Source organism: Culicoides brevitarsis, chromosome 1, assembly GCF_036172545.1.
Source record: "Culicoides brevitarsis isolate CSIRO-B50_1 chromosome 1, AGI_CSIRO_Cbre_v1, whole genome shotgun sequence".
NCBI classification, from domain to species: Eukaryota; Metazoa; Arthropoda; class Insecta; order Diptera; family Ceratopogonidae; genus Culicoides; species Culicoides brevitarsis.
The window spans coordinates 40,948,755-40,970,659 of NC_087085.1; the positions used below are offsets into that span (position 1 = coordinate 40,948,755).

Below are 21,905 nucleotides of genomic sequence, written 5' to 3' on the forward strand. Positions count from 1 at the left end.
GTCGTCAACGCATTTTATTTTTTTTTTGTGTGTAAAAATCTTGAAAAAATATTTTTTTTTAAATGCGCGTCAGATATAATAGAGACATCAGTCATGTTTTCAGCTAGAGTTAATTAATGCTTGATGTTTGAATTCTGTTTTAATTGTTCGTTAATAAAGGATATCAGATTACTCCTCTCCGTGTATTTTTTTAATGCTCGTCTTGCTTTTCATGAGAGAATATAAAAATAATAATGAAATCGGTGTTGGAGTACCTACAGCAGCACTCGAACAGTTGAATTACCGTTTTTAAAAATAAATTTGCCAGGAAGTGCAAGAAATACCTAATTTTACGGCGCTAAGAGTTTGCACACGGAATTTTTTCTACTAATTAATTTGGCACGTCAATAAATTTCACCAAGATTACATTCAAGATTTTTTTTTTCATTATCACATTAATTCCGTTTAATTTGACGTAAAATTCATTTCGAGTGCTTTTTTTCATGTAAAATACATTTAAATTTAATTATCAGTTTCTCACATGCAGAAATCTGTCGGCAATGTGATGAAATAATTTAAATGTCAAAAAAATTAAATTCGTGTGCGACATTTTTTTTTTGTAATTTTATTTGGGGTAAAAGTAGCAATTATTTTTTATTTCTCAATTATTTTTTTAAATTGTCTTTCGAGTGAAATTAAAATTTTAATTAAATTACATATTTTCAATTGTCACTTTTGGATTTGTCATTTAAAAATAAAATTTAAAAAAAAATATATATAAAAATTAATATTTAAAAAAATAAAATTTTTTTTATTAAAATTATTTTATTTTATTTAAAAAAAATTAAAATAAAATAAAATAAATTAAATAAATAAAATAATTTTTTTTTATAAATATTGAACAAAACTAAAAATTTTATAAAATATTTTAAATTTATTTTTTACAAAATTTATTTAATTTAATTTAATAACAAAATTACTATTATTTTTAATATTAAATTTATTAAAAAAAAAAAATTATCTTAATTTTATTAAAGTTGAAAATATTTTAGGCGTAATTCTTATTTTAAAAAAATAATTTTTTTGGTTTTTTTAAATTTATTTTGATTCACATAAATTTTTATTATTTAAATAAAAAATAGTTTTAATTATATTTTATTTAATCTTTTAAAATATTTTTTTAACTTTCATCCAAATAGTTTTAATTTTTTTTTAATTTAAAATATTTATTTAACATCAAAAAAAAAATATGTTAACTAATAAAATTTAATTTCTTTATTTTAATTATTTAATTTTTTATTAAATTTTTAAAAATATTTTTATTGAATTATAATCGAAAATTTCTTTAAATTATTTTTTAATTTTCAATTTTTTTTTTATAAATTTTTATTATTTATTTATTTTATTATTTATTCACAAAATTTATGTTAAAAACTTTTTTTTTTATTTTTTCAATTTTTTTCAAATTTTTACGTTCAATATTTTTTAAAATTAAATTTTTATTTTTTTTTTCTGAATCTTTATCAAAAAATTTTTAACTTAAAAATTATTTTTTAAACTTAATAAAACTTAATTTCATTTCACTTTCAAAATCTTCTAAAAAAAATTTTTCACAAAAAAATATTAATTTTTAAAATTCTTACCTTGCGGCGTGAAACTCAGCGGGCCTCCAGCTGCTCCCGCAGCCATATTATGGGGCAAAAATGCCGCAGCAACAGCTGCATGTGCATTAAAATAGGCCATTCGCGAAGCTGCCATCTGCATTTGGTGATGTTGCTCGCTGCTACTGAACGGAGGTTGACCCACGTTTGTGTAAAGCGACGAAGGAGTGACCGCAGTAACGGCTGTTGTGCTGGAACGCGTTGACTCCGAGAGCCCAAGAAGCTCTTGGATGGCAAAGGGAGTTCGTTGGGGCATTGTGTTACTTGGCGGAGCTTGCGAAGAACTTGTTGTACTTGTGCTCGACGATCGATTAGAATTATTGCCAACTACTGACGGCGCCGACACGTGAATTGTCTCTTGGCGTTGCTGTTGTTCCAAATTCATTTTAATTTTTAAAATTTTATTTAATTTTTTATTTTTTAATATTTTTTATCATTTTCATGTCACAAATTTTCCTTTTTTTAATAATTGTTATTTTACCGACGGCAAAATTTTTTTTCTTATATTTTCCGCATAAAATATTTTTTTTTTATTTTTTTAAGTTATTTTTTTAAATTTTATTTTTAACACTTTTAATTTTTTATTTTAATTTTTAAATAATTTTTTTATTTTATTTTTCAGAGTTCAATAATTAAACACGTCCAATCACTTTTGTTATCGCGCGACAACTAAATTGTTCAAGTCGTAAGCAAGAAGAAGCAGCAGCATCCTCGGAGAAAATTAAATAAAAAGATTAAGCACTAAATTATTTCACGTGAGAGTGTTCTTGATGCAACACCGCGAATGATTCTACGACCATACAAAAAAATTAGAAAAAGGAAAAAATCTCGACGCAATTTTTCTCCCACCCGATTTGACTTTTTTTTTAATTTTTTTTTTTACTTTCTGTGTGTTTACTACCAATTTTCGCGTATGTGTGATTCTCTCACTTATTCTTTGCCAACTGATACACATTCATTTTATTTAACAATGTTTTGCTATAAAACGCCGTCGTTCCCCCGTACAGAGAGATTGCATCTCGCAGCAGTAAAGTGAAGTTCATTATCTCATCGCCATTGCCGTTTACACGGCTTGTTATCGTACCTTCCATACAGACGTATCGACAAAAAAATGGGGGGGATGCGCATGTACAGTTACCCCTTATACGCTACAGGCTGCATGACCCGTACGAGCTAATTTCATCCAATAAGTATCCGTATAATGGTCAAAAGCTGCTCGGATGGCGGGGAAATTAATTGCATTGACACACCCCGTTGCGAGGCGTGGTTTTCCCAATTACGACAAAAAGTAGCGGGGATAAGTACATAAGGGAGCTCCGATAATGCGATTCGCATTGATTAAGGGTTATAAAATCGTAAAAACCCGAATAAATGACGATATACGCTACTTTCGTCATCGTCGTCCTCAGTACATTTAGCAACAATGAGAACATGTTAATTAAAACAGTAATTAGTTCGTTATCGATTGGCTGCATCGATGTTGCTGTAATCATCTGTGTGTGTGTGCAGCGAACAGAGAGACAGACACATAAAAAGCGTTATAATGATCGTGCGGTGTGTGCAGATTGCTCGAATGTAAATTTTATAAAGTCACTCATGAAGAGACTAATACCGAAAGATGAGTTTGGTATCATGACTTTGGCAGAGGCTATTAAATAAAAGTGCGGTTTATGTCACTTGGATGGAGCAAATGAAGGTGATTTCTCGGTTTTGGATTATTTTATGTTGTCGATGTGTTTTGTAGTTTTATGGAAGAATATCAAAAGATGAAAATAAGGAAAAGTTGGAGAAAAATATTTCTTTTGACATTTTATGCGACTTTTAATTTTTTAAAAATATTATTTTTATTTAATAATAAAAAAATGAAGTTGTTCAAACTTTTAATATGATAAAAGTGAACTACAGTAGAAAAGTTTTGATTAACATTCGGAAGTTGTTTGTTGAAGTTATGTTTATTTTGTATATGGTATGTATTTTTTGTTTAATTAGCTCAAAATAACGGTGAAAATTTATTTTTTTCACCTGTTAGAGTTTATTGAATTTTAAAATTTAAAATACATATAAGATTCTTATAATAAGAAAACTAATAATTTCACGTTGAATAAGAAAATTTTTGGTTGGATTTTAAAATTTAAATTGATTATTAAATTAAATTATTTTTGTTAAAAATTATTATTTGAAAATATTAAAATGTTAAAAAAATATATAATATTAAAATGTTTAATTTTGCCTTTAAAAGAACTAAACAATTTAAAAATATTTAATATGAAAAAATGATGAATACAAAAAATTTTAGCTAAAAATTTATAAAAGTTTTAAAATGTAATTTTAGTAAATACATATTATATGTATTAATAATTATTATTTTTTCATTAATTATTTATTATCGTAATATAAATTTATTTTTATGTTAATATTAATTTTAATTTAAAAACTCATTAAAATCGATATTAATATATGAAACTTGTAATGAAATTTAGCTTATTTTAAAATTTAATATTTTACATTTTTATCTTAAATTATTTTATGTAAAAATTTATTAATGTTAAAAAAAAAATTATTTATTATTATTTAAAAATTTTAATGAAAATTCATAACAAAATTTTCTCAAATATGTTTTTTTTATGAAAAATTAAATGAAAATTTATTTTATTCGAAAATTAATAGAAATTTATAAAAAATAATTAAAAAAATTATAATCATAATTTTAAAAATTATTAATTTTAAATAAATAAAAATATTTATTAAAAAAATTTATTATTTAAAATTAATATAAAATTCAAAAATATTTTAGGTTTATTATGAGGATGCATCACCGCGGTCTGTAGACCTATTGTGATCGAAAAATATTTTAAGAATTAATAAAATTTGAAATAAAAATTAAAATAAAAATGTTTAAATATAAATTGATTAAAAATAAATATTAAAAATTAAAAATTAGAAAAAAAAATAAATTTTCATTAAATTTTTCATTAACAAAAAAAAATTAGACATTAATTCGTATATTTCAAAATATTTGTTGAAATTTTCATTCAAATCAAGCAAATTTCTTACTATAATTTTTTAATGCATTTTTTGTTCAGATTCATCAAGACAATGAACTCTTCTCACAATTTTTATCCAAGTTCCGCTCGTAAAAAGCCACAAAAAAATAGTGCTTCTTATATATGTAGTTATAAATATTTAAATACTGTGAAAAGTGCTTGATGAGGACTCAAACAAAATAAAATTTAAAATGTAATTATAAATATCATAAATAATATGAAAAGATGATAATTAAAATTGCATTAAGAAAAATTATGTCATGAATGCATTAATTTTTTTTTATAAAATTCATTTTTTGTGTCTTAAATGCTCAACTCAGAAATTATCACGCTTTTGTTAGCACTTTTTTTGTACTTGGAGGACTTTTACTATTTTATTTTTTTTTTTTAATTTTTAATGGGCACAAAATAAAATAAAAAAGAATTTTATGAATAAAACTGCATCCCATCATATATGAAAAGAGCATTTATTTTTTAATTTTTAAATAATTCTCGAAAAAAAAAATTCATTAAAAATTATTCTTTTATCTTTCAGCTTGCGGGTGTGGCATCGAAGTAACAAATCAACATCAAATAAAAAAAAATCTTGCACTAATTAGAGACCTGTGCTTGCATATTTTATGCAAATAAATTAGTATAAAGAGAATGTATGAAAGAATCGCGGATTTACAGTAATCCAATTACTAAATTTTTCATATAAATGGCGTCTCTAATGAGTTCTTTAGTAATTTTAGAGACGATGACGAATTCATTAATGACAAGCGTCGAACGAGACATTTATTTATAACTGATCCTTGACTCGAGTGATGTAAATATGTTAAAGAATTAATTTCTTCAATTGCATTATTGACGTGAAATTTTCACAAAAACAAGGAAATGAGCCGAAATTCAATACATTTCAATGCATTTCTGAGAAACAACTAAATTTTGTTTTTTTCAGGTATATTGACAGATGTTTGTTGCACTTCCATCCACAATTATTTGAGGATTTTTAATTACTCACCTTTTTTTAGGAATTTTAATTTAGAACAAAAGTGCATTCACGGCAAAAAAAATTACTCAGGTCCTTTTTTTCATAAGCTTCTAATTAGTAGCATTTTTAAGTACAGCCATGATGGTTTCCATTTTTTATTTCCTCCGCTTTTCCCTCGTTTGTGTTTTTTTTTTGCACTCACGGAATATTTTTTCTTTTGTGTTCGCGTACGATATTTTTTTTGTGTGCGCGGTAATATGACTAAATTGCATGCTTAATGAATAGGAGCAGTGGTGCATAATATCCTTTCTATTCTTCCAAAGTCAAGACGTGTACAATCATGTGTGTTGTTCTCGTTTGTGTAAGTAAAACGCCCATTCACATGACTTTTTTCTTTTATTCGGGATTTTTTTTTATTAATAATTTGACGTAATGGGAGACGATTTTGACGCTTAAAAGTGTTCAGTTAAATACGGATTTTTGTTTTTTCGAACGTTTTGGGATTAAAAATTCACTAAAAATGTGAATTTATGGATAAAATTTCAATTGTGGATAAGAAAAAATAATTTTTAAATTGTGAAAATTTTTAAGATTAATTTTTAAGTTAAATTATTTTTAAAAAAATTAATTATTGATTTAAAAATCATATAAAATTGTTTAAAAATTATTTCTAAATGATGAAAAAATTATTATTTGGTTATAAAATAATTAATTTTTATTGTTTGCCGTTTAATTTCTTTCAATCAAAAATATCGGAGAAAAAATAAAGTGAAAAATATCTTTTTTAATATAAGTTAAATAATTTTGATATAAAATTATCAGTTTTAATTGTGTTTATGTCATTAAAAATTATCTAAGAAAAATTTTTTTTTGATTTTAATTTTTTTTTTTTTTATAATTTTTTTGTGTATAAATTAATTTATTTTGTTTTCAAATTTCTCAATAAACTTTTCATATATTTGACTACAAAATGCAAAAAAAAAAATTAAAAATATAAAATTTTCAATAAATACTCATTAAATAAATATTTTTGCATTAAAATTTCTCCAAAAATCAAATTAATAATTACTATAAAAGTTGAAATTTAAGTTATAAAAGTTAAAACTTGAATTGAAAAATTAATAAAATTTTAATTTGAACATGTCTAAATTTACATATTTGCTTGAAAATGTTCCCAAAAATTATCATTTAAGGAATTTTTAAATATTAATTTACAACCAATTTTTTTAATTTTTTTTTATCAAATAGATTTTATTAAATTAATTTGAATAATAAAAATATTCGAAAAAAGTAACAAATTCTCAATTAAAAAGTTAATTAAATTTATTAATTTTTTTTTACTTTATTTTATTAATTTTTAATTATTAATTTTTTGAGAATTATTTTAATTTAACTTTCTTTAAAGTTAAATCACAAAATTTTCCATTTAAGATATTTTTTTAAAAATTTTAATAAAAAAATTCTTCAAACGATAAAATTAAAAATTTTTTGAGTCTCACTTAGACTTTATTTCATCGTAATTTGATAATTTGTTAAATTTCTTCTTTCATTTTATTTTTTTATTTAATCTTATTTTCATAATTACAGGATGCAATTAACCAGCTATTACGGTAACTTGACTAAAAAATAGAAAAGCACCCACAAAGGCAGTAGCAACTCACTCACTTACCTCGTTCAGCATATTAATTATATTTCATAGTGTCGTAAAAGAGACTTTTGTCATGATTACAGACCAAGCAAAAAAAAAACTCATTCAAAGCAACTTTTCTTTTTAAATTTAATTTCTATGGTCTTTTGTCTTTTATTTCAGTTTTTTTTTGTTTTTGTAATTAAATATTTTGCGTTGCTGGACAACAAAATATTATGACGCGTTAATTTTTTTTTGAATTGAAAATAAATTAAATAAAAAGAGGAAGACGAAAAAAAATTTAAAAAATATTTTTAGCTCAATTAAAGCCAATCACTCTTTCACACTTTTAAATCAAAATTAACTTAACCTCATCTAATTTGAGTGATTCGACACTAATTTAGTTATTTTTGTTTCAAACTTTTTGATAGCTCCGATAAATTATCCACTTTACTCACGAAACAACTTGAACAAAAAAACAACACTTTGCGAATGACCAATTTCGCTTGTCGAAAAATAAAAATATTTCAAAACAATTCACATTGATTTATTTTATTTTTTGTCTTTGCGAAATAAACGTTATTCTTCACTGCCACACGTTTGGTTTGTTTCTGCAAAAATATTTTATTTTTATTTTGTTCCTCATACTTAACGCTTAAAAAGTGAGAAAAGCATGAAACGACGAAATAAAAATATAGAAAAAGCTTCTATTGCATCACGTTACGACATCCTTGACGATAAAGTTGGCGGTAGATGTCGCCGCGGATGGTTAACAATAAAATTTATCCTTGTTAAAAAAATTTCTACAATCAAAAATATTTTTTCTTTGATTTATCATTTTTCACGATTCATGAAAAAAATTAACTTTGGCACGTCTCCCTTATTTAATTTCATCCCAAATTTTATTTTTTTCTTTAAACACGCGTGACTTAATAAGAAAGCAGTATCATTTAACGAAATTCATAAGACAATTTCGTGTCAATTTAAATTTTTCAACTAATAGGTGAGCAAAATATAATAAATCTCACGTTACATCGAGTGGGAGGCAAGTAATAATAAAATTTCAATGCAGGGAGAAAAATATTGTAACAAGCGAGAAAATAAAAAATAATTGATGAGACAAATGTGGGAAAAAATGTTTGACGTACGATGAAACTGCCAATGTTTAAAAAATGTAGAATGTAGAGGAAAAAATGAAATAATAATGAAGGTAAGTGTGCAGAAAAATTGTTGAGGAAAAAAAGAAGAAGAAGAGGAGCATGTCAGCAATCATCGCGTCATCCAGAAGTCAAAACGTTTTGATTGAATTTTTTTTTGCTTAAATTTAGTTCATATGGAAAATATTGTGATTTTTAAGAAAATATTTTTCTTTTCATTGAAATTTAAATATTTGAAAAAAATTAAGAATATTGTAAATTTTAATTTTTTTTAATTAATTAATTTTAAGAAAAATAAAAAATTTTAATTAAATAAAAAAAATGTTAATTAAATAAAAAAAATTAATAATATTAATATTATTATTTATTTTAATGAAATAAAAAAAATCTAAATACTTTTTAAAAATTTTCAAAATTAATCTAAAAATTGTTTGTTTATTATCTTTGTTTCAAATTACTCTTATAAGCAATATTGTTTATTTCAATTAAATATTCAATATTTTAAAAAATTTTAAATATTTCTAAATGAAGATAAAATTTTTGTTAATAAAAAATTATTTTTGTTAAATTAGAATTATAGATGCCTTTTTAATTATTGATTATTTTAATAGAAAAAAGAAAAAAAATTAAATATTTCTTAAAAAACTTTCAAAAAAAATATTATTTTTTTAATCAAAAAATTATTTATTTATTTTAAAAATTCTTTAACATTGAAGTTTTGATTTGAAAAATAGTAAATCTTATCTAATCCAGGTTTAACTTTTTTATGAAATATTATTTTAATATTATGAATTTTCTAAAATTAATAAGTTTAAACTTAAAATTTTTTAATTTTTAAAACTCGCAAACTTAAAAAAATAATATTTTCACTTTTTTTATTTTATTAATTATTATTATTATTTTTTTCAATAAATAAAAATTCTAAAATTAAAAAACAAAATAAATTTTTATATTAAAAAAAATTTATTAAGATTCATTTAAAAATTGTTCTTATCCTCAAGAATCAATTTTGTTTAAATCACGAACACAAAAAATCAAAAGTTACAATTCCTCCATCTAAAATGCTCCTAATGCATGATTTAATATCGCAGTAAAATCGTGCCTCGAGGCAATCATGTAAAAAAGTACAAATTATACTGAAGACACGCGTCAATCAAATCAATTTATTATAATAATACGACTCAGTGTGTGAGTTTTGCATCATCGCATCAAATAACAACAATAACAAAGCAGCATTCAATTAAAAAATAATAATCATGATGATTGAAAACGTGTTAGAAATGATAAAATAATGATATCAAAACTGACACTTATTGTCAGCAACAACATAAATATTCCAACAGAGTTCGAGAGAGAGAGAAAAAAATTGCTTGCCGAACAATCGAACAACTAAATATACTAACGTTGATGTCTAAATTTGGCCAATTTGAGCCCCTATCTCGAGTTGGTAGTTCCTAATGCGTGATCTTTTTCCATGACAATTGCAAAATTGTGAAACAAGTTGTCAACACAATATGACAAAATAATACTTATTTTATCATTACTTGTTTCTGCGAAAAATATGCTTTAGACTTCGTTTTTTCCTAATTTATTTTCCTTTCATACAAAATAAATTCGAAAAATGATAAAACTATGTTTGAAAAATTTTTCCATAATTTTCCACAATTTTGCATCACAAAAGACGAGAGAAATTTTATTAAATAAAGTGGAAATTTTTAAATTGTGTCATCATCATATTTTTATGCAGATTATCAAATAAATGCCTACACAAATAATAATGATAGAAAAACATCTTTTGTCGAATAAGAAAAAATCTGAGAAAAGTGTTTATTAGACAAAATCCATTTTCACCAATATTTCTCCTTATACTCTGAGATAAATTCATAAAAAGACGGAAGAATATTCTTTCCAGCTCATCGATTACTTTTATTCAACGAATTACAAAAAAAAATGTAAAAAGGAATCTCTTCCTCCTCAAATGGTCAAAGTAGATAATCTAAAATTCAAATTCATCATTTTATTATTTTTTGTGTAAATTGTTTGAACAAATTATATTTCTATTGATAAAAAAATATTTTTTTTTATGGAAATTATGTAAAAAGGAAAGACATTCCGCTTCGCGGAGTGGACAAAGTTGGTTGCACATCAGAAAAAATTGTTACAAGCGGACTTCAACCCACTGGGCGAGGCATTCGCTGCTTATGATAACAACGACACAAACACAAATTGAATGGAAAAATATAATAAAATAAATCTCTCTCAACATTTTTCCTCATTTTATGTTATTCATCGTTCGTTGTCATCATCATCATCATATAAATACTAACTACTGTCTGTTGTATAGAAAATTGAATTTAAATAAACTTTCAATTTAATATCCGTTAAAAATAAAATAAAAAAAAAATCCGGAGAGATAAATAGAGGAGAAAATTGTTGTACACAATAAGATGAAAAGAAAATGATAATCGAATAAAAATGTTGCGATGATTATCGTGTCGTTTTGTCATACAGAGTAAAAATGCATAACAAGCAAACCCCATTATTATTTGTTTGTTTGTATTTTTATAGGAAAAAAATATGTATCTGTAACAAAGCCACAAATTGTCTATTCAAAAAATTATACGAAAATTTATTAATTTAATGATGATCATTATCATAATTTTCGAAAAACGAAACGAGAATTGAAACTCGTCTGTAAAATGAAATGCTTGAGCGCATTTTACTCGTATTACTTGATATTCGAAAGAATTTTCAAAAAATTTATCGAAATGGATCTTAACAATGTGTTTTAATTATTGTCTTCGACATAAAAGTTAATATATTTAAAGAAAAATTTTTATCGACCTGGTTCTTTAGAATCATAGAAGGTCCATAGTCTCTATAGTAATTTACCGCCATATAAGGTTACAAGAGAAATAAAAATACTTTCGTGAGAAGCGAAGGGTAATAGTTCTATAATTTGTAGTTTCAAGGCGTTTTCATGAATCTAATGGGCTGCTGAATGGCTTTAGTGTAATTTGAGACCAACGGGTAACTTTTTGTTTATATTTTGTCATACAAAATGCTCTTTAGAAGTACTTTGATTGTTTTTTGCTCGAGTTGGAAAGGACGGAGGAACCAATTCAGGAACATGTCGATATTGATATCAATGTTTAGAAAATAGTGCTCTTTATCTTAACAAATTTTGTTTAAAGTATTTCCTTTTTATACTGTAGATTTATTCATATGCCATTAAAAATAGGAAGGTTTAGTGTTTTAATAAGTTCATGCTTTTTTATGATTCAACAGAAGTCCAGAAAGTTGCTTTTAAAGAATAATACCTTCTTGATGAAGAGTTGAAGTTGCTGAAATAAATTTAAAAAGTGTAATTTAACATTCAAAAAAACTATTAAATTATATTTTTAAGGTCACAAAGTTTCAAGTAAGTAACTTAAAGAAATTGTCAGACAGACAAAAACTTTACCAAAACCATTTCGAAATGCGTAACAAGTAACCAAACCAAAAATGCATCTTGCCCATGTCCTCCATTTTTCCGAAACAACAAAGCAACATGGAGTGACTTTTGATGTCGTTCCCGTTTTGTTATGCTGAAAAAAAAAGTTAAAATGTTTTATGTATGTGCAATGCGATTATTATTCTCTTTCGCATACATTAATTTTAATTGAAATGTGCTCCACCCTTGCACTAATAGCGCTCTACAGGTAAACGTTTTACGCTCTTTTGATACTTCCTCCCATAGTTGTTTGTGCATGCATTTCCTTTTTGCGATTTTTTTTCCTCTCATCGCGCGATCATTATTATAATTGCGCAACGTACATGGAAGAGTATAACGTATCATGATCAAAGGAAGGAAATATTTAAACACCCATTAATTTTTCCATGTGCAAATCAGAAGAGTAATTTTCCTTCATTTTTTTCCTCCGTGAGATGATGCTTTGAAAGAAAATTTCTGCTCACGGAACACGAATAAAAGGAAATGAAAGAGCGCACATTAAAATTCGCAAAGATTCGCAGAATTTTTTAATGAAAAAAATATCATCATAAAGGGAAAAGATTAATTCTGCACCAAATGCATAAATGACTAAGAAGTGTGTGTGTGTGTTTTCGAGATCGAGCACGATAACAATAATTATTATGATGATGAAAAAATGAGAGTACTTGCTTTTTAAAACAGACGAATGAATGTTTTTCGAAAAAAAAAATAATAATAATGATCTGGGAATTCAAATGATGATAAAAACGAAAAAAAAATCATAATTATTCATCGCTAAAAGGGTTTTTTGTGTATTTTCAATCTAAAAACGTATATTTTTTTAACTTCAATAGCATATGTACGTCATCCTTGATTGTTATGTCGTTTAGTACTTTTATGCATAAAATACATTTTTTTGCGATAATTATCGTTCTCTTAATTGCAAAATAATTATGACGAAGCGAAAAATCATAATTATGGATTTTGATGACGATTAAAAATTAGTAAAAAGGATTTTTTTTATAGAAATTATTGAAATTAAAAAAAATAAAAATCTGAAGACAAAAAAAATATGGTTAAATCTAAAAAATTTTTTTTTATTAAAAATTAAATTAAATAAAAATTAAAAATATGTTTAACAATTTTTCAATTTTAAAAAAATATAAATAATTTTTTTAATAATTTAAAATTTTGATAAAAAAAATTATTTAAATTTTTAAAAATTGAAAATAAGGTATTATCAATATACCTAAAAATAATAAAAATAAATTTTAAATTCTAAAATAAATAATTTTTAACATTTTAATTATTTATTAATTAAAAAAATTAGAATATAAAAAATATAAATTGAAATTTTTTTTAAATATTTGTTTGTAATTATTTTATTTTATTTTTTTAATTAAATTAGTATAACAAAAAAATATTGAAAATAAAATAATTTTGAAAATTTAATTTTTTTTTAAATTTATAATTTTTTATTAATTAATTAAAATTAATTATTAAAAAAATATTGAAATAAAATCATTTTTAAAATTTAATTTTTTTAAGTTAAAAATTCTTAATTATTTTTAAATAAATAAAGAAAATTAATTAAAATATTTATTTATATTTTTAAATAAAAATATAAATTTATAAGTTTTGAAACTTTTATCCCAATTTTTCCATCCTTAATAATTCAACAAAACATAACAAAATAAACATCATGTAAAACTACCCCAACAAACAAACAACAACAACTATTTAAACACACAAAAATACTTTTGAAAGAAATTTTATAACAATTCATAATAAAAATATATATTTTCCCTCCTTCAAAAACATTTCATCATTTTCTCATTTATTCATTATATTATTTATAATAATACAAAATTGATACATTAATATTGTACTATTGAAAACCTCTACAAATTCGGTCCTTCTTGGTAGCTCTTATAATATGTTATTTTTTCGAAAAGATACCCTAAAACACCCTCTTCACGTCAATTATATCGTCATCACCATCAAAACCATTCTTTCACACACAGTAGTTTTATATAACAATGCCTATATTATTCAATCAATTTTTTATATCAAAAAATGTATTTTTTATACAAATGACGGTTTTTTGGTGTCACAATTGTTCGAGACAGAATGACATCTGTTCTAAGTAATATTTGTTTACCAACCTTTCATTTTGTGTTGTTATCGAGTGTTATATCTAAATTTATTCAAGAATCGCTTTGGGAAAGAATTTTGTTCCACAGTGCTTGTAAATTTGTAAAATGGCGAAAAAGGTCTGAAAAAAACAAACAAACAATTTATTGTAATTTAATACTAAATACGCGAAATAATTTATTCATTTAACAATCATTTTATTAAAGATGAATGCGAAAATAAATAATAAAAAAATTATTTACTTACCAGCCATTATAAATTTTATGTCAGTAATTTCCTGGTTATTTATTAAAAATTCTTTTCTAATTATTTTTTTTTTTTAATTTTTTCATTAAAATAAAACAAAGAACATAATTTATTATTTTCTAATTGAAAAATTTTCTCACTAAAATAGATGATGATGATACACAAATATTTTGACAAGCTTCTGATTTATCGTCGTTAATTTTTTTTTGTGTTTTTCAAGTATTTTTCGAACGCACAAATGATTCCTTTATTCAAATAATTTTTTTTTTCAAAGGAGATATTATTGATCATTTAACAATTCAATAGAATTACTTGAAAGTAAAAAATAAAACGAAAAAAAAAAAATCAAGGTAGGTACGCATCGAAGAAACAAGAAAGAAGAAAAAAAAGATCAAGAATATTATTAACACGTCCTCAGTATTTACTTATTATTTTAATAAATTGTGTTAATCTGTCAAAATATATAGGATAAACACTTTGGTATTCAATAAATAAGGATGACTGGTGATATTTTTTTTTGTGTAAGTACTTCCCTTTTTTTACTTCATTAAGTATTTGTAGCCACAAAATATTCAATTTCAACTTTTTTTTCACAAAAGAAAGATTTTTTTTGTAAAAGAATGACAATAAATGTCAAAGGATATAAAAAAATACGCAATTGATCCTGGATGACAGAAAATTTTGTTAAGATCGAATTTTATATTGGATTAATTTCATTTTTTTCTTGTACAAAATTTTTAATAATGAATTTCTTAATGGGATAAAAAATGCTCTTTTGAAGTTAATAATTGTAAAGTATATCATGAATAATAAAAAAAATATTTTAGTGCATAATGAGGGCATATTGTGATTCATTTTTATCGAAGTGTGAAATTTATATTTTAAAATTAACGTTTCTCACTTCATTAAATTTAATATCATAACTTATTATTTTTTTTAAAGTAAATTAATACTCAAGGGTATAATTTTCTCTAAAATAAGTTATAAAAAATTATAATTGATAATTAGATGTTACAATTTCATGATGGAAATTTTAATTTAATATAATTTATGAAAATTAAAAATATTATTTCTCTTTTTTTTTAGAAAAGAAAAAAATGAATGATGATAAATGAAGTAAATTCAAGTTCATGATGACAAAAAATCAAAAAAATTCACAATATTTAAAATTTGTAAATCATTAATGAAAATTAATAAGTTTTGAAAAAGTATCACATTTAGCAAAAATAAAATTATTCTGTAAAAAGCTTTAAAATTGTGATATTTTTTAAATATTCAAAATTCGTATCCCTTTCCGGGGCCAAATTTTTTTCGATTTTTTGTGCGTTTTGAAATTTCTCTTAAATTTCAAGGACCAAAATTCAAAAATATTTTTTTGTTGAAAAGCTTGAACCCTTGGCTTTCAAGTAAAACTTGAATTATTTTAATAGCTGAACTTAAAGTTATTGAAAAATTAGTTTTTCCATTTTTTTCCAAAATCTCCTCTGTGGACAAAACCGGAAAAGGGATAACTTTGAATAAAAAATAATGAATTATCTTCTACAAAACAATTTTTTTTTACAAAAAAGCAAATTTAAAAAAATAGTTTATTTATTTATTTTTTTTAAATATTGTTTTGATCTTTTTTTTTTCTTTATTCAACAAAAATTATGATTTTTATAAAATAAATTAAATTATAAAATTAAATAAAAAAATTAAATTTAAATATAATTTTAATATAAAAAAATATAATATACCTAATAATATTTAATTTAATATAAATATAATTTAACTTTTTAAATATAATTTTAATATTTCTTTTAATTTTTTTGTTTTAATTTATTATATTAATTTATTTTAATTTTATTATTTAATTAATTTTATTTAGAATGAAAAATTTATTTAAAAAAAAAAATATTTTAAAAATTGAATTTGTATCGTTTGGAATTGACTTTTTAATTAATATTTGATAAATAATTTTAGAAAGTTATCTTAAGATAATTTTTTTTTCATCAAATCTTTTTTACGTTAAATTAAAATAAAAATAAAATACAAATTTCCCAGAATAAAGACCATTAAAAATTTAAAAGCCTCCATTTTCAACTTGATATATTCTAACAAAAAAAAAAAATAAAAATCCAATTACTAAATGCAAGTCTTAATGACAGAGAAAAAAATCATTTTCATTCAGAACTCATACTATTAATGAATCTCCCCATATTTAACCCTTCACTCAAACGCGAAATCACATGAATAAATGCATATTTGTCGCCGTTGGGAATTCTCTTCATAAAACATTTTATTCCTTACGCATAATTAATTCGCAAGAACGCTTACACCTCAAGTATTTCCTCTTCATTTTCCTGAATCAGCTTTTAAAAAATATTTCCGCACATAAAAATTTTGTAACATTTTCATCGCATGGCAAAAAAAAAAGAAAAGAGTTCAATCAACAAACAAACAAGTGATGCACTCTTGCGCCCATAAGAAATCGTGCGTGTTACGTGATTGCATGAATAATAAAAAATTGCAGTAGGAGTTGACTCGTGAATACTTATTATTAGATTTACCAACCTGCGCTCTAAATGCTAGTTTTTATTCCGACCATTTATGGGGATTTTTCGCAGAGAGAAAATGCTGCAAGAGGAAAAAAATATAATTTGAATATGAAAAAAGTTTTCCCTCTCTCTGTGCGAGGAATATGAGCCGCATGCACGAAATAGAAAAAAATGTGTATATAATAGCAACAATCATCGCAGTTCTGCTCTACAGTACAATTTCTTACCGATTTATGATTCGTGTTGTATATCAAATGCCAAAGTATACTTGCATACAATAACCGCTAAAGGGCGGGACATAAAAATCGTAATAATAATTTTTCTGATTCCATTTTTTTTCTTCTTCCTTCTTCTCCGTAACTTTTGTGTGTGTGTTCGTGTGTGGTACATTCCCATTCTTCTCTGATTTCGGCATAAACTACTCTTCATAAATTACTATCCTTATAGCAAAATGATGAATTCATACAGATTTTTTTCTCTGTGAATATAAAAATTCTTAACAATAATAGACATCGTGATATTTATTCTGTCAGATACAGAAGAGATAAAAAAGAAGAAATGTAAAAAATTGCGAATTCACAAAAGTTCTATTATGTATAAGTGCAAAATAAAGAATATACGGCCATTATGATCATTTTTATATTACGCTATTATTTCGCAAGGGAGTTCGTTCCTTCGTTCGCAAATGGGTAGTCTAGTCTTTTTCTATAAAAAAAATATAATATGCAAATGTACAAAAAAAAATAATAATGAAGGAAAAATTTTGTTGATATTGGGGGCTGATGTTTATTGATTTGTTCAGTTCTCAGGAGAAATGTTTCTATTTTCGGGTTTGATGGACAAAAATTTGAATCAAAAAGATTTTTTTTTGCAGAAATATGAAAAGTTTTGGAAGAAATTTTATTTTTTTTTTGTTGTTATTTCTAATTTGAGATTTAAAATTTAGCGACTTGAAAATTAAAATTGATAATTTTTTTTTGTATAAATTTTCTTTACAAAAATGAAAAATAAGTTCAAAAAATTACAAAATTATCGTTAATGATTATGATAAAAATGAATAATTAATTTTTAGGTATGAAAAATTTTTTTAAATTTAAAAAAATTAAAGAATTATTTAAAGATTTTTCGATATATATAAAAAAATTAAAAAAAAAAATCTAAAACTAAAAAATTAATTATAAATTCTAAATTAAAAATCTAATTAAAGATATTAAAAAATTAAATTATTTAAATATTTATTGATTATTAATTAATTTAATATTCATTAATTAAATAAATAATCTAAAAATTAATTAAATTTTAATTTTAAATCAAAAATTAAATTATATAATCATTAAATTATAATTTTATAATTATCAAAATTATTTAAATTTTAATACTCTAATTTTTTATTTAATTCATGAATAATCAATATTTTTAATTTGATTATTTTTTTAAATAATTAAACAATTTTGTCATTTTTCCATAAAATTTAATGTTTTTAAATTTACTTAAGTATTTTTTTTTTTTAATTATTTACGCATCAATTTTGTATTTTTTTTCACATTTTTTGTTGCGCATATTTGCCTTAAAATTGAAAAAAAACAAAAACCCAAATTTTTAATTTTTTAACCTTCTTCACTTATTAATTAAATATAAATTTATTAAATTATTTTTAAAACTTTGATCCTGTTTTACAAGATTTTTTTAAATTTTACTTATTTTATTTCATTGTTCTATTTTTTTTAAATATTTTTTTTAGATATATATTCTTCATAACATTAATTGCAATATTCTTCAATACCCAACATGGAGGCGTTTAATGAAATTTATTTCTCAAGTCACAAAATAATTAAATTTATTTACTAAATGATTCAATTGAATAACGTCCAATCAAGTTTCTCTCTTAATTTTCTCCATCAACTTCATCTTCTCTTTATAAAAGAATAAAAAAAAACTTTCCTCATCAACTTCAATTTGGGAATTCATCTTTTCTCATCAGTTTCTTCTGTTAGTTTTCTTATGATGAAAATAAGCAATCGGAAACTAAATTAATGATGTCCTGTCTATTTATTCTCGGTATATCTCGATTCTATAAATAAATAAATAAAAAAAGTTTTTTTTTTGCAATTTTCGAAGAAATTACTTACTCATTGGTTTCTATTCATTAAAAGAATCCATCGGCAATTCAAAGCACGTACGTCGTATTTACACGAGTGGAAATAACATTTACGATGAAAAAAGATAAATAAATGTCACTAACAGTTTATTTGCCAACTTTCCAATTGCTTAATGGACTTTGTCAAAGATGGATTTTTTCTGTCATGTTTTTTTTTACTTTTTTCAAAGTCGTTTCATGTGCTCTGGCAGATTCAATGTAATAAATACGTCATTTATTTCAATTTCAAGTAAACTGTAAAATGGAGTCTTTGATTTTCTGTCGATGGCATGTCTTTCAATAGTTGAAAATCAAAGAAATGAATTTGAAAAAAAAAATGTTTGAAGGTGACTTTTCTATCTGAAAGATATTTTTTTCTCTCTGAAAATTGAGATTTTTTCAAAATTAATTTGATAATTTTAAAAATAAATAAGAAAAATAATTTAAAATAAAATAATTAAAAAAAAAATTTTTTTTTGTTTGTTTGAAAATATTTTTAAAAAAATCTTAAAATAATTTAAATATTTTTTTAAGCTTAAAGATTTTTTCAATAATTTTTTTAAAAAATTAAATTTTAAAGATAATTTTAAAAAATGTCTTTAAAATGAAAAAAAATGAGTAAATTAAATTTTTGTCTAAAAAAATTTTTTTAAAATATTTTTGACGAAAAAAAAAATAAAAATAGAAAAATAATTTTTTTATTTCGATAATATGGAAAAATAAGAAAAAATTAAATAAATATTTTTTTTCTTGTTTCTCAATATTATTTTAATTTTAATATTTTTTTGCTTAAAATATGTTTAAAAATATTTTTTCAGACAAAAATTCAATAAATTTTAATTTTTTTTTCTTTTCAAGGACATTTTTTAAATTATCTTGAAAAATCATAAGAAAAATGAAACATGAAAAAAATAAATATTAAACGATTGATTGACAGATAATTTTCGTCTTTTCTATAAATAAATAATAAACAACCCCTTTTTTCAATCACGGCACATGTACGATACTCGAGATTACGCAATGATGAAAAATTTTCATGTCATAACACGTTATTTGATTGATTGATGAAAAAATAAGTAGATTATCTTATGTATTTATGCCGTTTTTTGATTAAAATCTAAATTAAGAAGGGAAAATCCCGCTTAAAGACCAAAAAATTATTTTTTCTTAATTTCTTACAAATTTATCAACGTTCTTTGCGATTTTAATTGCAAATTTAAATTTATGCAAGAAAATAACGAGAAACATCGAAAAACATCGCCAACGTTAATTAAAAGCTTTTTTTGTTTTAATCCTTTTTCGTTACGTTTCTCGTAGCAAATGTACATCATACAAACGAAAAATCCTCCATCTGGTTAAAAAAAAAAGTTTCAAGAGTGATTTGAATGCTTAACAGAAGATGCAAGATGTTCGATTTGATTTGATCCTGCGGCGAACCTCATAAAAACTTAATAAGCAAGTAAGTAAAAATTTGACTTTAATTTGTCGCAACATGTGTTCTGTCCCGTATCTGCCTCCATTTTGTTACAATTTTCCTTCCCTATTTTTTTTTTCGAACGTTAAATAACTTATTTACTTTTTGATTTTTTTATGAAACATGAAACATGAAGGTACTTAATGGCAACTTGCTTAAAACAACCCTCTTCAATTATTATTACTATTTTATTAGGATGGTATAAAAATAAAAAATGTTTTCTATTCTATCTTTAAATTTTTAAATTTCATAAAATAAAATTCCAAATAAAAAAAAAAATAATTAAAAAAATAAGAAAAATTTTTTTTGCTTAGTAAAAGTGTTAAAAAACTTTGAAAATTAAGTCAAAAAAATTTTTTTAATCAAAATTTTATTTTTTTAATTAATTATTTTTTTTTAATTTTTTAAATAAAAATTTATAATAGTTTATTTTTAGTTTTTTTTTTATAAATTTACCAATTTAATTAAAATTAAAAAATTATTTTATAAAATTAAAAATTAAAATATTTAAAAATTAAATAAAAGGCCAAAAAATTAAAAAAAAATAAATAATTAATTTTTCAATTGAATAATTAATTTTATTTTTTTTAGTTAAAAATTAAGAAAAAATATTTTTTTTTATTTTTTAAATATTTTTAATAATTTTAAAATAATTATGTTCCAAAAATATCTCTAAAAATTAAAAAAAAAAAAATAAAAATGTAACTAAAATTATTTTAAATGTTTGTACCAACCTTAATAATAATGTACCTGTAATTTTTTCCACTCACACGTCATTGCGAGCTCTCAGCACGATTACCGTTGCCTCTGCCTCGCCTTTTTAATTGCAAATTTACTTATTTCATCATCATAAATCAACACATAAACTAATGAGGATAATAATTTGCACGCACTCCATGTTTGATATTTTTTTCCATTCCCATACGTTCTCAGCAAGGCAAATAAAAAACGCCATCCTTCAATAAATAACTAAAAAAAAAAATCATCAAATCACACACTCACGCACGGTCTTATTAAATTGCTGGGGGAAATTGATCAAAATATTCAACAAAATACATAATAATAAATAAATATAATGAAATAATCATAATTTCATGATGTTGTAATCATTTCAAATCAACAGTTCCATTCAATACGGCGAACCCGTAGCGATAGCAAAGGGGATTCACGCCTCACACGTTACATGCCTAATGGCAATAAACAGCCATTTTTTCCATCAATTTATTTTATTTATTTTTAGTTTGTATCGTTTTTTTCGGCTGTTCAACATTTTTCGTCATAGGGGCTGCGACACATTGAACTGAAATAACGTTAATAAATTGTGGCATGTAATTACTGTTGTTGCTACTTTTTATGTGTAGTGTTTCGCTTTTTCGGACGATGGCATTAAATTAAATTGTTTGGTTGAGTTATTGGTGTAATCAATCAATTGTTTCGAAAAGTA

General features: G+C 22.9%; 1 protein-coding gene across 1 annotated transcript in view; it reads right to left on the reverse strand.

Moving 5' to 3' along the window:
* Window positions 1-2,025, reverse strand: part of LOC134837841 (homeobox protein ceh-10-like) — a 40,043-nt gene extending 38,018 nt beyond the window's left edge. Inside the window, exons 1-3 of the mRNA XM_063853233.1 lie at window positions 1,976-2,025; window positions 1,638-1,924; window positions 119-134 (exon numbers count right to left, since the gene is read on the reverse strand). Coding sequence (XP_063709303.1) covers window positions 119-134; window positions 1,638-1,924; window positions 1,976-2,025 — 353 coding nt within the window. The remainder of the gene's footprint in view (window positions 1-118; window positions 135-1,637; window positions 1,925-1,975) is intronic.
* Between the last annotated feature and the right edge of the window lie 19,880 nt (window positions 2,026-21,905).